General features: G+C 36.3%; 1 protein-coding gene and 1 long non-coding RNA gene across 6 annotated transcripts in view; one reads left to right on the plus strand and one right to left on the minus strand.

The window, feature by feature from the left end:
• LOC148686358 (uncharacterized) overlaps positions 1–5,991 on the plus strand; it is a 76,689-nt gene extending 70,698 nt beyond the window's left edge. The window contains exon 2 of the long non-coding RNA XR_015949140.1: positions 4,125–5,991. This is a non-coding gene — a long non-coding RNA (uncharacterized LOC148686358). The remainder of the gene's footprint in view (positions 1–4,124) is intronic.
• The window catches only part of SYT14 (synaptotagmin 14), a 67,942-nt gene that overhangs the window by 38,677 nt on the left and 10,647 nt on the right, over positions 1–18,618 (minus strand). For 2 of the 5 annotated variants that reach the window (XM_035111255.3, XM_088666725.1), the window contains exons 1-2: positions 3,645–4,329; positions 2,290–2,508 (exon numbers count right to left, since the gene is read on the minus strand). In XM_035111255.3, the coding sequence (XP_034967146.2) occupies positions 2,290–2,508; positions 3,645–4,329 (904 nt within the window). Of the gene's footprint in view, positions 1–2,289; positions 2,509–3,644; positions 4,330–5,350; positions 5,516–18,618 lie in introns of those variants that run through there. The other 3 variants (XM_060273030.2, XM_088666724.1, XM_060273029.2) reach the window with 3 other exon arrangements.

Below are 18,618 nucleotides of genomic sequence, written 5' to 3' on the forward strand. Positions count from 1 at the left end.
AATGGGCAGCAGCCATTACATCAGGTAACAGCAGAAAGAAGCAAGTCACTCCATTGGCTTGGCTGAGAGACCAGCAACTTTGGATCCCTCTTTTCCTTGAACTCTTTGTAATTAAACATTAGTGCCTGGGTTTGCTCCCCCCACCCTTCTATCTCAATCTATTTTTTATTGTATCATTTAGACTGGGAGCCTGAGGACATGGACTGTATTGTTACCTATAAGAACGTAAGACTAGGATGCTGATCATTTCCCAAAGACTCCTTTCAAACTGACTGAAGACTTGTCACTATTTTACTATGAGGAAAAATAAGCCTAAACTTATTTGCCACTTTAGAAAGGGAAGAAGTAATGCCTGCCCCAAAGGGTCGCAAAACACTTAAGTTACCTTAAGAAAAAGCAGAAGGAGCTATCTCAAAGGTGGAAAGAAAAATCATTTCGTTAACATCACCCAAAAATCTTCTAATTTTTGGCAAGGCCAAAATTGGTAAGACACTTTGTTAGGGAAATGTGGATTTACAAAAAATCTTATGAAAACACTTCATTAATTAGTAGTTGACACAATATGCCCTCATGAAGCAGGAAATATTAATTAATATAAGAAAAAAACCTTTTGGATCAGCCAATGACCCATCTGATCCATCCTGTTCTCACAGTGGCCAAACCAGATGCCTATGGGAAGCCTGTAAGGAACACCTGAGCACAACCACACTATTCCTACTTGTGATTCTCAGCAACTAGCAGTCAAATATATACTTCATCCAACAGTAGATGTACAACATTATTGGTTGAGAAGCTGAGACTTTCAGATGAAAGAGAAAATAACAGATTATTCAAATAAATTTATCCCCTACTTTTATTATCTCAGAGACAGATTCTATCTCCCTTTTAACTAGTCCCCAATCCAAAATTATATGTCTGTTGTTGATGATAAATCACTTGATGATGATTTCCTGACCCAAACTCTGAGCACACACCAGAATTCCACTACCTTATTAGAAGTCATCTAAGACAGAAAAGATAAGCGTCACACATGGTATGGTACCTTAGAAACTCTTGAAATTCCCTTAGACATTACAGTATGGTAATGATGATGATTACATTTATGAATAATCTTCCAAGGCGATTTACAGACAGTATTATGTGTTTCTTCCTAATTTACCCAACTAACTTTTTTCTGTCTCAGAATAGGTCCTTAAATAAACTGACACATATATGTAAAACTCTAAATAAATTCTGCTATAGTTACACAACTAAACCAGATCATCACCAGAGTTCTCAAAACGTGAGTTTTCTATCATCCAGCTGGTATAGAAGTCTCAGAGGATGTATAATCTGGTATCCCAGTAAGAATATAATAGGGCTAGAACATGTATCTTTAGCTCACAACAACAGTGATTTCTTAACAATCTCATTTATAAAGAGTCAGTACAAACCAGGGTGACCAGATGAAAAAGAGGAGTGCACCTTTAACACCTGCATAGAAGAGGTAAATTTGGGATGGTGTTGTTTGTATGACAAGTAACACATGTTGAAAACACCTCTTTTACATAGCTACTAAAGATGCAGTAAAGGTAAAAGGACCCCTGACCATTAGGTCCAGTCGTGACCGACTCTGGGATTGCAGCGCTCATCTTGCATTATGGGCCGAGGGAGCCGGTGTACAGCTTCCAGGTCATGTGGCCAGCATGACAAAGCTGCTTCTGGCGAACCAGAGCAGCGCACAGAAACGCCGTTTACCTTCCTGCTGTAGCTATTTATCTATTTGCACTTTGATGCGCTTTCAAACTGCTGGGTTGGCAGGAGCTGGGACCGAGCAATGGGAGCTCACCCCGTCGCGGGGATTCGAACCGCCGACCTTCTGATCGGCAAGCCCTAGGCTCTGTGGTTTAACCCACAGTGCCACCCACGTCCCGCATTAAAGGTGCAGAGCCCTGTCTTTTTCATCTAGTCACCCTGAAACCACCATATACCAAAGGCAATTTATTATCAGGAAATGTTTACAAACTTTTCTGTACATAACAATAAATTGTAAACTTCTATGCTTTTCGTTAAACATTTCCTATATGAATATAGGGAAAATGCTTGGAAAGCACAAATATTCAGAAGGTAAAAGATCAATAAAATAAATCCAGTCTTTCCCCCTAAATCCCTAACTATTTAAGTCAGGGTTTTAGATTTTACTGGCACCTTTACTGTTAATATCTTGCAACCGCTGTATCTTTATCCTATAGTGCTTTTTGATGAATGTGAAATAAGATGAAGTAAAAACTATTGTAAATAATGTCATACCTTCATCTATTGAGGCTTCACTACTGTACCCATCATACTCTGCAGACAGAGGGCTATATTTTTGTCTGGTTTCCCAAATATAGTTTTTCTGTTGTCTGTTATCGCCTGCTGGTGGCCTTGAACTTTGTGTTCTGGATAAGGCTTCGTGATATTTACCCAGTGCCTCATCTTCACTTTCAGATGATGAACCATGCTGATCTTTATTTATGTATGAGTTGTCTATTTTGGAAAAAAAGGAGGGGGGAATGATAACAGATGGCACCACAAAGGAGAGTGCTAAAATTATAATGGGTAAACATTTAACTGTTAATACATTTTTTTCCTAAACAGAAGGTAATATAGTTCACATTTTAACCAAGTTTAGGCAAGAGCTCAAACTTCACAATAAATGTATTATCATTAACATTATTTTTTGTTTCTGTTATTCCTGGAAATATTTATTTTAGTCTGAAATATTCAGGCTTTTAAAGGGATGAACCAAGGTTGTTTCCTAAATACATGCCTTTTTCTGCAGCCCATGGGGAAGATTCCCCCCTCCCCATGCATTTCATTTTGTTTTGTCTTCCCTCTTTGCCCTATCACCCTTAGTGGATTCAGAAAGCTCTTCTGTAACTTGATATAGGGGTTTATCTTTCTTGTTGGATAGATACATTTATTTTCATGTATAACTGCAAAGTTTGCGATACCTTCATGGCTTCGCTAGCAATCGCTTTAAATGTTTGTTTTCCTTCAATTATTAGAGGTATGACATAGACTATTTTATAATTTATGCATTGACTGATTTTAGAGGAAAAAATATTTTTGATAATATTATATATATATGACTTGTTGCATTACCACTTCATGATTTGTATGTTAGTTTTCTCTCTTTTAGTATTACTCCTCATGAAAAGCTATATGTAGTTTATAATATGTTAAGTTCCCAGATAGTATTTCTTATAATAAAACGACCTCTGCACACTATGTCCTGATGCACTAAGTAAACAAACGCGTATAAATATAGAATTCAAGAATCATGTACAAAATATTCTTGTTATCCAGTGAATCCGTTGAAAGATCTAGCAAAATTTAAGGGAACAGAAATATTTTTTAAAAAATAGTTGATTAATCACTATTCAAAAGTTAGTAGCATTAATCAGGAAAGAAAATATGTAACCAGTTTTCAAGGAGTGTGAATAAAATTAGATAAAGCAAACTTCAGAGAAAATAATATACATATCAGAATGAGTTTCTACTAAGGAGACTGTTTTAAAGATCATTATGAATAAAATCTAAAAAAACAGTTGGGAAAAGAAGTATGTAGTAAAAGATCCAGGAAAGGCCACATGGATAAAGTATGATATAAGACACCTCACCTTTTTCTGGCTTCTTCTTACTACTCACTTCTTTTGAGAAACATTCTGATTGTTTAGCCTTTTCCTTTTTACTTTCTTTTGAAAGAATAGATGGTGCATTTTCTTCCTGCTTTGTTACAGACTGTCTGTGGCCATCAGAAAATGGTTTGCATTTCTTTTCTTTTACTTCCTGAACCCCATGAGCTTTTTTAGACTTTAACTTTTGTAATTTTGGAGTTTGCTCTTCATTTTTTTCTGAATTCCTGGAAGCAAAACTGTGCACTTCTTTGGTGTTTTTGAAGTCAAGTCCTGGTGACCTTTGTTTTGCTTTTTTATGCAATGGGCCCTCATTTTGTTCTACTGCGGCATGCAATTCTTGATTTAGTTCTTTATTAAGGGACTCATCTGGTCTATATGTATTGCAGTTCTGCCTAATATCTTTTGGAAAGGTAACGTTTTTCAAGTCTTCTTTCTCTTTATTTTCCTCTTTATCTACTACAGATTTATCTTCTTGTGCGGTAGCAGTATCATCTGTCCGAAGGCTGTGGATCATACTTGTTACCTGTTCTGTAACTGAGTCAGCTACTGTATAGCTGACATCTCCAACAGCACTGGTTAGATCATCTACAGCATTACTGAGTGTGTCAACCAGAGAAGACATAGAAGGAAGGCTCAGATTTTGTTGAAAACTTTTAAAAAATGCCATGTTTTGATTGTTAGTACATTATTGTAGTGGAAGAGCTACTACTGCTTTGAGAATATGCTATTCCTCAAATGCATTGCTATTGTATTTTTTAAAAAAGTATCCTAAATCCTATCCTTTAAATTGTGGAGTCTGCAGATTAGTCATTCTCTAAATTCTGTTACCTGAAAAGCAATAAATAGGAGCAAGTGTTTCCTACGACATGAAGTCAAAATCAATTGATAAAAATCAATTATGTTTTTTATGTTGTGTTGTATGTTGTGTTGTATAACCAGACATTTTAAATATGATATGTAAATTGTAGAATGTACTCTACACCTGCAAAGAAAAAGTTTAAACGTATTTAAAAGACAGATATACTGTATTGTTTCAAAACACTAGCATATACCCCGCATTGAATCAGTTATTAAGAAACCATAAAACATAATTTTTAACATTGCACTACATTCTTAACATTGTATTCACCCAGACCACAATAATTCTGTACCCATGGGCAACAGTCTGTACGAATATAAGCATACAACCCCAGTAAAATCAACAAGTTTATGCAGTCTAAACTCTATGTTGAACTGTGGTCATGGAATATAACTCAGTTCAAATATGATTATTGTGTGTTTTCCCTCTAACTTTGAATGAATGATACACTGCAAATAAGAGGTTCGTCCTACCACTTTTGAGATTCAGAAACATCTAAGATTTTGTCCCTCATAATTGAGAAAATATGGTTTCCTGGTATATAAAAGCTATCATCTAATTATTCTTATTAAGCATATTTGGGAAATATAAAACCATTTGTTTCTTTCCAATATCTAAAATGTCAACCCCTTACACAAGATTCAACAGACCCCAAAGCCATTAAATTTTGACTAAGCACTACAGATGGATTAGTAAAAGTATTCTGGACTATATAAGATATGTATTTTATTCAAGTCAAACTTTTATGCCTATATAACATTATTCATATGATATTACACCAGGGGTTTGCTGTCTTTCAAAGCCATAGACCATAGAATTTGATACTTACAAAGTTTGTCCTGTGAATTTTTTCTGGCATTGTATCGTGAATTGAGGTCTGGGAAACCTCCAATATTCTCAAAACACATCTTCTTGTTAATATATAGAAAAAGAATCAACAACAGGATAATAAACACTCCAACTGCTGACAGAAATCCAACTGCCTCAGGAGATACTAGAAAAAACACAAACAATGACCAGACTGGAAAGCCAACACATTTCATTAAACTAGATTGTTAGTAAATCACACCCCAGACCCAAACTTCCATGCAAGCACATAATAGGGGGAAGATGAAACAAGAGACCTTGTTTCATATTCCCCTTCAGTCAAGTGGTTACATGGGCACACTGCCTTTTCAGTGGTGGTAACAAGTATGTGGAACTCCATACCCAGGGGAGTTGCTTTGCTTCTTTTTTGTTAGTTTTTGGGCATTAGGCCAAGATGGTTTTATTTTAGGCTCAACAGAGTTCATAGAATAGAATTCAACTGCTGGTACTGTACTGTACTTTGAATGCTTTTATTTAACTCTTTTACCTTGTTTCATTTATTTGGTCTTTAGGTTATTTACTAACATTTATTATATTATCATATTGTTTATATATTTGCCTTGTAGAGTTAAAAGAATAAAATAAAAACCTTTAATAAATAAATATTAATTGCCATCATTTTCATTACAATATAATTTTTCAGCCTACTTTCTTTCTTTTCTTTTTTTTAAAAGAGTTTTTATTGATAATTTAAACAAATACAACAATAAAAACAAAAACATAACAAAACAATTCAGCACACTATCAGATACAAAAAATCCCCCACCCCCACCCTGAGTCCTACCCCTACCCCTATCCCTGTTCCTTCACAACCTAACTTAGACTTATCCATACTATACTTGTTTCCGGTCACACACGTTGTTACACGGTAAGTACTTAATTTCTATAACTACTAAATTCACAAGAAAATTATGATTATTACAATGTCAATAACATTCATATAGCTAATTTACTCTCTTTTTATTTCTAGAGTCCTGCTACATCAGAGAGGAGAGACGATTTATCTATATAAGTGCTCAGATAAGCGGTAAGTGACTCCCATTTCCCTACGTTGTCCTCCAGATTTGTTTCTTTCAATATTTCGTGTTTTCTTGCCAAGTTATAATATAAAATTAATTTTTCTAACCATTCCTCCTTTCTCGGGATTTCTTGTGATTTCCATGCTCTTGCGACTAGTAATCTTGCTGAGGCAGTCGCATAGCTCACTACACATCTATCTTTAGATTTTATATCCTCTCCCAGCATTCCTAATAGGAAGATTTCTGGTTGTTTTCTAAAAGAATATTTCAGAATTTTTTTCAACTCATTATAAACTAATTCCCAAAATTCCTTGATACGATCACAATTCCACCAAACATGAATATATGTGCCTATTTCTTTGCAACATCTCCAGCAGATATTATTGGCACTAGGGTACATTTTAGCTAGTTTGGGCGGCGTTAAATGCCATTGATTTTGCATTTTAAATAAATTCTCTAACAAATCGTAATTTGGAGTAAATTTCGAATCTCTTTTCCATAATTGTTCCCATTTCTGTAAATTAATTATTTTACCCAAATCCTGGCTCCATTTGATCATATAATTTTTTGTTAGCTCCTCCTCTGTTTCCCATTTTAGCAATAATTGATACAAATTGGATATATATTTACCTTCATTATCGATTAAAATTTCTTCCAATTTTGATTTATCTTTTTCAAATCCCACATTTTTGTCTAATTGAAATCTCTGATTGATTTGGAAGTAATCTAGCCACGTATTTAGATAACTTTTGATTTCTGCATATTCTTTTAGTTTCAATACTCCTTTTTCTTCCAGGAGTACTCGATATGTAGGCCAAATGCCCTCCATATTACGCCTCCTCACTGCCAATAACTCAGCAGGGGAGAGCCACCAGGGGGTTTTTGCTTCAAAGAATCTCCTATATTTTATCCAAACTTTGAATAGTGATTTCCTAATTATATTAAACATGAAAATATTTCTCTTGTCTACTCTATCTTTCATCATATAATGATGCCAGCCAAATCCTAGCCCATCACCTTCTAGATCTAATAAATCAAAATTCCTTAACTCTATCCATTCTTTGATCCAAACTAGTGCCGCTGAATCGTGATAGATTTCCAAATCTGGGAGGCCATATCCCCCTCTTTCCTTGTGGTCAATTAATATCTTATATTTTATCCGGGGTTTTTTCCCGTTCCATATAAATTCTGCTATGTCTCTCTTCCAGTCTTTAAAGCATTTCTCCGTTCCCAACAATGGGAGATTTTGGAAAAGAAAGTTCATCTTGGGAACCACACACATCTTAATAGCTGATATCCTACCCATAAATGATAATTTTAATTTCCTCCATATTTCAAATTTCTTTCTAATTTGTTTCCAAATTTCCAAATAATTGTCCTGGATTAAGTCAATTGATTTAGTTGATATCTCTATTCCTAAATATCTCATTTTCTTACTAATTTTGAGATTTGTATTCTCTTGTAACACTTTTTCTTCTTTTTTCTCGAGGTTTTTAACTAATATTTTTGTCTTATTATAATTTATTTTTAGGCCGGCCAATTCCCCATATTCTTCTATTGTCTGGATGGCACTGGGAATACTTGTAATTGGGTCTTCTGAGGTTATTATGATATCGTCGGCAAAGGCCTTTACTTTATGTCTTTTATTACCGACCACAATCCCTTTGATTTCTTCCTTTTTCCTTATTGTGTTTAATAATATTTAAATATTAATATTTTAATAATAATATACTTTCAATCAGGTCATCAATCACAGATCTACTGTCAAGACCAATGTGTGTATATATCCCCATCCTGACAACTGTGCAATCTATGAGGCATTGGCTGGAAATGACAGCAATTTTATGTCTACTTTTATGAATTGTGTTTACTTTTATATTTCATAAAAGCAATGTGACCCATTAATGAACATAATGTTTAAATCAAAGTTTAAAATCACATCATTTTGGATTATAACCAGGAAATTTTTCTTAATTTTTTATTTTATTTTATTTTTGCTGCAAATAAAGTTACCACACATGGAGATCTATGTGGAACCTGTCATTGTGAATGAATTCAACACATGCTTTCTCATATCCACTACAGATATACAGTATAGTAAAATCTTTGACTTGGTCAGGTAACAAATTGACAGCCAGTGCATGTTTAATGTGTTGATTTGGATCCCACACCTGTCAGTAATCTGGACCTGGTTTTGAAGCCACTGCTTTCTCACTCCAGCTTCCTCTTCTCTTTGCTTGCCTCCAGATTGACTAGTGGCCATCCAACACCCTCGAAAGTTCTAACATTTAGTCTTCCAAGGGTCTAGACACACAATTCTAATTTTATTGTATGAAGTTCTATTAAGGATTAGTGCTTGTCGTACACAACAACCACTACAGAGGGATTTGCATGCATTTTTGTATGTCACAAGTCTGTGACTGCAAGAGACTGTGAATCTGGGGCGGCCACACCAACTTGAGTGACTTACACATTCACTTTAGCTATGCCTGCCAGTGGCATGCAACCCTGTTTTCATCTCTAAATTGTTAACAATGCCTTGCTTTAGGTGCTGCATCAAATTTATGAAAACTACTTGCTGTTTCAATTGGCTTTTTATCAAGTTGTGGCTAATGGCTTCAAGCATGCAGGTGTTTCATTTGCCCCCATTTTCTCTGACTATAATGCCACAGCACAGAAACAATCAATTAAAACAACAACATCTTCACGTGAACAGCATTGAAAGATCACAGAACAATTGAATTCAAACCCTTTTATTGTAAAAGGGTACATATTTCATAATCTTTGGAGTCTGTTAAAACCCAAATGCATAAAATAGTTATTAGGGTTTTTAAAAAGTAAAAGTAAAAAGGTGATTAACTACATATTCTTGAATTTTTTACTAGCCCCATTTTATTGCAGAGGTTACTCCTGCCTGTACAGTTCTTCTGCAAGGGCACTGTCCCAATAGGATAAAACTTTTTTCAAACATAGAGTATACCAGTAGCTGGTTTGCTTATTAGCTTAATGTTAAATTTAGTGTTTAATGTGATAATATCAATTATAGATCTAAGGTCATTTTCTGAGGTTAAGAGAATACAGCAATTAATACCTTATGAAAGAATGATACTTTAGCTTCAGCTAGACTAATTAATTATTCATCTACCTTAACACCAAATGCAAGTATTTGGAATTATCTATCTTGTATCAATTTGCATACATGAACCCATCTTTAGAACTATAAGCAGCCTAATTTTATCACATGTGAAAAAGACATGACTATTCTGATAGTTTTCTTAAACCTGTAACCAGTATTTCTATAACCCCATGAGGGATTATGTACAGTACAGTATCCCTTGCTGTTTGCATTCCATTGTGTAACATTAAGCATTTAAATCTCTTAAATGAACTATTAAGCACAGGTAGGTAGCCGTGTTGGTCTGCCGTAGTCGAAACAAAGTAAAAAAATTCCTTCCAGTAGCACCTTAGAGACCAACTAAGTTTGTCATTGGTATGAGCTTTCGTGTGCATGCACACTTCTTCAGACACTGAACAAGTGTGCATGCACATGAAAGCTCATACCAATGACAAACTTATAACCACAATTATTTTATGGACAGAAAGTAACAATAACTCTCATAAAATTTAATTCAACAAAATTATGCAGAGGATGCACTCCATTAAAAACACTGCTAAAGTTATACTGTATCCTAATTAATGACCCACAATAATATTAATTGCTTCCTGAAAATTATTACAACTTTCAAAATACAACAGATTTTGTAAAGACTATCTTAGAACTGCTTTTATGAGGTTGAACAGTTTTATTCAACATAGCAGATGTACAATGACAAAAAGAATGTAAGTTCTATCAAATGAACTAAAGTAATTCAAGGAACATTATTATATTTCAATCACAGAATAACAGGTGAAAAAAATTCAATGAAATCAATTATCATAATGCACTGTCAATACTAGCAATGAATTCAAAGGTTATAAAGAATGCTAACAAAATTAGTATTTGGCAACTTACCATGAATTAAATTTCATTATATTAGGACTTTAGTTTTCTATGCCACACAAATCAACATATGTTGTATATTTAAATTTGTTTTATCTCTTTCCAAAAGAAATTTCAAACATATTGGAAAAGTATTTTTTTTGAAGAGTAGCAGTATCAAGAGCATTAAACCAAAACAAATACCTTTAATTTTAAGAAAGGATAATCGCTTTAAAATAGCATTTATAAACTTCTTTTTTTACTTACATAAAGTGTTGACTGTTCAATTGCTCCAATAGTGTGTGAAACTATATATTTATCTTACTGCATGTCAAGACAGTTTAATTATTAATGTGGTCAATGCAATAGTATCTGCCTTGTGTACAAGCCAAACTGGTACTTGATCTGAAACCCCAGGATGGTCAATGAACATGCTCTTATTTTTAAAAACACAATTCAATGGGTTGTATTCACAGTAGCACTAAGGGGAATGTTCTATGAGAGCAGGGATTTCTCCTTGCACAAGGGAATGTTCACCTTCTCTCTTCTCACTTGTGTGTTCCCTAAATCTGTTTTGGGGGTTAGCCCAGCACTCGAGAGCAGATTTGGGGATGGCATGGGATGTAAGGAGGAGTTAAGTCCCTTTGCACAAGACAAGATACTCTTTATTGTCATTATCCCCTTGCGGGAACAACGAAATTACTCAAATGCAACTCATTCTATTTGTGGAATTATTTAGTTGAATACTGCTTAGTATTAAAAGTTATGCTATTTTTACAGTGATAAGGTATCAAATACAGTATTGGTATTTAATTTATATAATAATTAATTCACTATAACTAAATCACTTCATTTCTTTCACAATAGTATAGAATTTTAAAAGTTTAAAATAGGCATATAACAAATAGGCATATAACAAATAGGCATACAGTACTAAAAAGTTCATATTTTAGCTCAGGGGTCCCCAGACTTACCGCGCAGTGGGCTGGAGGGCAGGGGAGTGCGCGCGCAGCGGGCCAGAGGGTGGGGGAGTGCGCGCCCGTGCGCATGCGCACACGCACACGGGCGGGGAAAAATCGCCGAAAATGACCTCTTCCGGGTCGGGAGAGGCCCATACGCATGCGCACAAAGGATTTTCGGCGATTTTTTGCCGATTTTTAAGATCGTCGCCGCGCCGCGCGCCGTAAGAGCATGCGGCGGCAGCGGGCGGCGGGGGTCGTCGCGGGCCGGATTGGGAGGCCGATTGGGCCGCATCCGGCCCGGGGGCCGTAGTTTGGGGTCCCGTTTTAGCTGCTTCTAAAGATCCTCATTAATCAAAGGGTATTTAACCAACCTTTGCTACATTTACCCATGGGATGCATGCTGCAACAAAAAACAAGTCACTATTGGCAATATCTGTAGCTCTTTATATGCTTTCTTGGCTTAATAGGCCAGTGACCATTTAAGACAGAGACAGAATCATTATCTGCCATGTTATCCCAGAGACCAGCCCCAGTGTTAAAGGGGTAGCACAGATATCACTGAAACTATGGCACAAGAAAGCAGTCCGTTTCAGTGGAAGAGGCATATTCCTAGAATCTTATGTTACTTGCTCACAACAAGCAGACAAACAGAAATCCACAGCAGAGATGTTGGCAACTGCCTTAATTGATTCAGAAATAAACCAAGGCTCAGAAAATATTCCTCCTTCCAGTCAGCCCAGAACCCTCCCCATCAATTCCCCACTTCAGCTCCCTTATTTTCTTTTTCTCAAGTCCTTACCTGACCAGGCAGTGGTGACAGTAGTTGAAGGAACATATGCCAGCTATCCTAGTATGCTGGCTTGCTGACACACTGTATATCAGCCCACACCTTGACTTGTGAGAGATGAAGTAAGAGGCTACTGCAATTTCTGCAGCCTTCTGAACCCATGGATAATCTGGGTTTATACGTTTAAAACGCATGTTTAAAAACATGGCAGGGAGATCTTCTTTATGACAACCATAGTTTAGTAGTTCACATTAGTAGAGACGTCATATAAAAAATAAAGTTTTTAATAATTATTGGCAGTTTCAGATTGTTGTCAATTAATACTGCTCACTTTAAAAATACTATTCTCCGATTCTTTTGAAGCAGGTGAAAACTCCAAACATTACACTGCAATTGTAATCACTTCTACGGTATGCTCACTCAGGCTCAGGGAACCAGATGCAAAATCTATTAAATATAATTTACAATGGAAAATAGGTTTTATCTGGCTAACTCATCCCCAGAGCAGCATCTCAAAATCAACAGAAATAAGCTTTTTAAAAAATCCTTCCAGCAGCACCTTAAAGACCAACTAAGTTTTTTATTTTGGTATGAGCTTTCGTGTGCATGCACACTTCTTCAGATACACTGAAATAGAAGTCCCCAGACGCTTATATGTAGAGAAAGGGTGGGGAGGGGTATGAGTGATTGACTGACTGACTGAAAGAGAAGTTGCTGAATTGCAACTTATCACCAAGCTTAAAACCATGGAGAGACCTGGTTTGAACAGAGACATTGGATTCTTATCTCATTATACCGGTACATGATAAAGCGATCTTCAGTCATCTCACCCCTTGCTTTTTCATGCAAGACCATTTGCAGTTGTTTACAGTCGTCAACAGCTATCAGTCAGTCGATCACCCATACCCCTCCCCACCCTTTCTCTACATATAAGAGTCTGGGGACTTCTATTTCAGTGTATCTGAAGAAGTGTGCATGCACACGAAAGCTCATACCAAAATAAAAAACTTAGTTGGTCTTTAAGGTGCTGCTGGAAGGAATTTTTTTATTTTATTTTGACTACGTCAGACCAACACGGCTACCTACCTGTAACTAGAAATAAGCTTGTCATTACTAACTTAAGTCCACTGATGTCAATGGTTTCTATGATGGCAAAAAACAACAACTCATATAGAGATTTCTTTTGCATAGTATTCATTGGCCATGGTTTTCATGGGAAATTGTTTAACGTATTTCATAAATTAGCCATTAGATGGCACTATAGGTCAACTAGATTACAAAGTGCAAACCCTACACTTTAAATGTTCTGTTCCCACTAAATAAGTACCACAGATAGTAACTATTGCTTACTCAAATATTGGGTAGAATCCAGATAAAGCTCAACATATTTAAATCCTTTTAATTTCTAAGAGAGGGAACTTAGCAAGTGCTTAACTCCAACTGAAACGAACAGGCCTTCAAAGTGCTTCATTTAAGATGGATCATACTTTCTTGTTTTATGAAGATAAACATAATTTTAGATTTATAAAGTAATGAGCACTGACCCATGCAACAAGCTCATCTAAAGGCTCATCATTTCTAAATTTAGGATTTGTCCTTTTTTGTTATGATTATCCGTATTTATGAATAATGGGTATCAATAAATAGAAAATTATCTCTCTAGAAATCAGCAAGCTGGTGCAATTACATGAATTTATTGCATTTATTTTAGTGAGATGCAAATGCACATAATTGTATCACATAATTTAAGTAACTTAATGACAGATCATTGATTACGTCCAACCTAAATCTCTAGCTAAACAAATAAACTGTGACAACAAGACAATGAAAATATTTAAAGAAACATTTGCTACTGCTTAACCACATAACCCTGGGGAATGGAATACCTGCATTGAGCAGGATCAGTCATGTCTACATTATTCAATATCTCTAACGTATTCGTCTGATGCATTCTAGATTACATTCAGCCTCATTCATAACTCAGGACCAATTTATATGTAACCAACCACTGAATTGTGAGAGAGGTTCTGCATAAATGAATCACATGCCGCACCAGTAGCGTCTATTTCTAGGAACCACATGGGACAATTATATGATTACACCTACATCAACACCAGAATACTAGTGCTAGTGTGAGAAGTAACCACATTATCCGCTGATTTCACAAGATTCCTATAAACAAATTGTATTCAATGTGACCTAAGAAAGCAATTCCCTTATCACATTAGCAGGACAAATTACAGGTTTTATGAAAATAGCCGCATAATGTAAGCAAGAGAGCCACACCACAAATAATGACAGGTTTAAAGGGATCCTCCAAGTTGAAATGCTTTTACAGTGGTACCTTGGTTGTATAATGGCTTAGCTGTCAAACAAATCGGCTCCCAAATGCCACAAAACTGGAAGTGAATGTTTCAGTTTGCAAACGTTTTTTGGAAGCCAAACGTCCGACGCGGCTTCCACAGCTTCTGATTGAGTGCAGGAAGCTCCTGCAGCCAATCGGAAGCTGCGCCTTGGTTTTCAAACCATCTTGGGAGTCAAACGGACTCCCCGAATGGATTAAGTTCGACAACCAAGGTACTACTGTACTAAAGTCTCTCTGCCATATTCCTTAACATTCAAGAAAGGAGCAAGCTTTTTTCCCATTGTTGAACTTTTTATATTATATTGAGGTCCATGAAGTTCAATGCTTTCAAAAACATTACCCTCATAATTTGCTGAAGCACTAAATACTCTAAATACTGTAATTATTCATTATATTTCCAAAAACAGAATTTTTGTATTATAGTTATAAACACATTGGTCTTCTTTGCACATAAGAGACAGATCATTCCAAATCTGATCAAATTTTGGTTTTAGATTGTAATTCATGTGAAGCAAATCAAACCACAGTTGCTAGTTCAGACATAACTCTAATTCAGGGACTGAGGTTTGTTGCTCCTATTTGAGCTAGGGGAACGGCAGTTTTACTGCAATATTCCGATACAGTCAGTGTCTAACTTACTTTACGCTATACAATTTTTGGTTTCACAGAAAATATTTTATACATAGTTTAAAACTAAGAAATCCTAGTCATCTTTACTCTTTTAATATATCTGTACCACAAATTCAATAGGAAATGTTGATTACTTTGCTTTTTTTCTTTTGAGACATGTTACGGTACCTATGTCAAAGCTGCTTGTCTCGTTCTCTACCATCCTTCACACTCTCATGTGCTCTAACTACACCCAGCAGAAGGTCTATAAACTAGATGAAAATGGGGAGGGGAAGAAACTGAATTACTTTTTTGCTTCAAAGTCCATATGTTTAACAAAGATTTAGACAAAAATTAGCCCTTCAAGCAAAAATTAGCCCATCAAGCAATTAAGACTTGCACAAAACCTTAATAAACATTGTGAAATATGTATTATAAAATATATGATATAGTGATGGGATAAAAACTAAAAATATAATTCAATGAAAATAAATTAGTTCTTTTAAAAAAAATTAATAAGGTTAATTTTAAATTTTAACACAGAACAAGCGGAAGTCTGAATTTACAAATCTAAAAAATCTTATGCATTTTTACCTCAAAGTAAGTTTATTGTATTCAGTTAGGCTTACTCCAGCTAAGTGTGCACCGCAAACAAGACTGCCTCCATGCAGCACAATTCTCTACATGTCTACTCAGTTCTGAGTAAACCCACAGATTTACTTAGTATTTGCTTCCTGGTGAGTTATAGGATTGTGGTTATAATCATTTTCTCTAGTCCATATAATATTCATTGGATGTATACAAACTATAAAGTAAGGCTTTTCCCTGGGAAACCCCCGTTTTTTCATACCGTTTCCCGGCAGTCTCCCGTATCACTTCGTCTCCCGTTATTCTCCCTTATATTCTCCTGCCGGCAGCCATCCCCCCCCCCTGCTTTCCCCATCTACGTGCACCGAAAATGGCCGGCGCCGGCACCGAAGGTCACGCCTACACATGTCCGGAAGTGCGTAGACGCGACTTCCAATGTCGGCGGCGGCCATTTTTGGTGCCCATAGATGGGCAAAGCAACACCGGAAGTTGCGTCTACGCACTTATGGACATTCGTAGACGCAACTTCCGTTGCCGGCGCCGGCCATTTTTTGTGCCCATAGATGGGCAAAGCGACACCGGAAGTTGCGTCTACGCAACTTCCGGTGTCACACGGCTGCTGGTCCCGGATTCTGCAGTCCAGGACTTGGCAGGTATGGGGAGAGGGCGTAACCCCCAATTTAAGGAATGTGGGGAAAGTGAATGAAATATGTACAGTACCACATGTGGTGGACATGCAGGAAAATTAAAGAGTTTTGGAATCTTATTTATGATAAAATGAAAAAGATTTTTAAATCAACATTCATAAAAAAAAGACCAGAAGCTTTCCTGCTTGGAATCGCTGGCAAAGACATACCAAAAAATGTAAAAGAAAATATTCTATACACAACAGCGGCTGCCCGAATGTTAATCCCGATGAACTGGAAAGGGGAAAGGGTTCCAACAAGATTGGAATGGCAGAATAAATTAATAGAATATGCAGAAATGGCACAATTGACTAATCGGTTGAGAGGTAACACAAAACAATCATTTATGTGGTTGTATGTGACATCTATGGCTGCATTTGAATGACCTCAATATAAAATAATAACAAAGAAATAAGGAATATTGGTACGAAAAGTTGTACTAATATATTAGAAAATATGAAAAGATGATGGTAATAATCATATGTACATTCGATATTAGAAATTTTAAATGCACCAGGAGTTGATGGGAAGTCTAGCACACATTAGTAAGAACGTTGAACAAAAGAGATTGTATAAGATTGAATCAATTTTTATTTGTATATTTACATAAGATTACTTACATAATATTGTTTTTTGTTTATATAAGTTTGTTTTTGTTATGTATGAAACTTAATAAAGCATGGGGAACTTTTTTAAAAAAAAATGAATGGTTTATTTCAGGAAGGAACTGTGCCAGTGGGGCAGCCAGGTAATTTTAGACCCTGAACTTAGTGGTCTTATTTGGAGGGGGGCATTATGCACTCATATATGTTACTTCAGTTATGATGCCTACTATTAGCATTGCTTCTTCCCCACTGCCATTCTGTGGTTTAAAACTGCACATTTTATCCTTCTGCTTTCAAAAAGTGTTTGACTAATTCCTGCACCAAAGTAAACTTAGAAGCTAGTGGATAAGAGGTCAGAGCACAAATGGATGGTTTTCACAATGAGGGAGGTAAGGAACTGTATTGAAACAAGAACTTTTTAAATTATTCATTAATTATCTGGAGCTAGGCATAAGCAATAAGATGGTAGAGTTTGCTGATGACACCAAATTATTCAGAATGGTTAAAAACAAAACAAACAAACAAAAAACCTCCAAAAGCAGCTCCCCTAACTGGCTGAATAGGCAATAAAAAGGTGAAATTATCTTACCCACTCAAATGCTTCAATCTGCAAAGCTGGCACTTTGACAAGTGCCATCTAATGATGAAAACCTCACTGTAGTTTCTGGTAACTGCTAAAAACTTTTTTGCTGGAGGGTGAAGTCAAATGGGCCTTAGAAAGCACTGCTAATAACAAGGCCAGTGGAAGTGATGATATTCCAGCTGAACTATTTAAAATTTTGAAAGATGATGCTGTTAAGGTGCTACACTCAATATGCCAGCAAGTTTGGAAAACTCAGCAGTGGCCAGAGGATTGGAGAAGATCAGTCTACATCCCAAAGGAGGGCAGTGCCAAAGAATGCTCCAACTACCGCACAATTGCGCTCATTTCACACACTAGCAAGGTTATGCTTAAAATTCTACAAGGCAGGCTTAAGCAGTATGTGGACCAAGAACTCCCAGAAGTGCAAGCTGGATTTCGAAGGGGCAGAGGAACTAGACACGAAATTGCAAACATGTGCTGGATTATGGAGAAAGCAAGAGAGTTCCAGAAAAACATCTACTTCTGGTTCATTGACTATGCAAAAGCATTTGACTGTGTCGACCACAGCAAACTATGGCAAGCTCTTAAAGAAATGGGAGTGCCTGATCACCTCATCTGTCTCCTGAGAAATCTCTATGTGGGACAAGAAGCTACAGTTAGAACTGGATACGGAATAACTGATTGGTTCAAAATTGGGAAAGGAGTACGACAGGGCTGTATATTGTCTTCCTGCTTATTTAACTTATATGCAGAATTCATCATGCGAAAGGCTGGACTGGATGAATCCCAAGCCGGAATTAAGATTGCCGGAAGAAATATCAACAACATATGCTGATGACACAATCTTGATGGCAGAAAGTGAGGAAGAATTAAAGAACCTTTTAATGAGGGTGAAAGAGGAGAGTGCAAAATATGGTCTGAAGCTCAACATCAAAAAACTAAGATCATGGCCACTGGTCCCATCACCTCCTGGCAAATAGAAGGGGAAGAAATGGAGGCAGTGAGAGATTTTACTTTCTTGGGTTCCATGATCACTGCAGATGGTGA

The sequence above is a fragment of the Zootoca vivipara genome, chromosome 3 (assembly GCF_965207765.1).
Source record: "Zootoca vivipara chromosome 3, rZooViv2.hap1.1, whole genome shotgun sequence".
Taxonomy (NCBI): domain Eukaryota; kingdom Metazoa; phylum Chordata; class Lepidosauria; order Squamata; family Lacertidae; genus Zootoca; species Zootoca vivipara.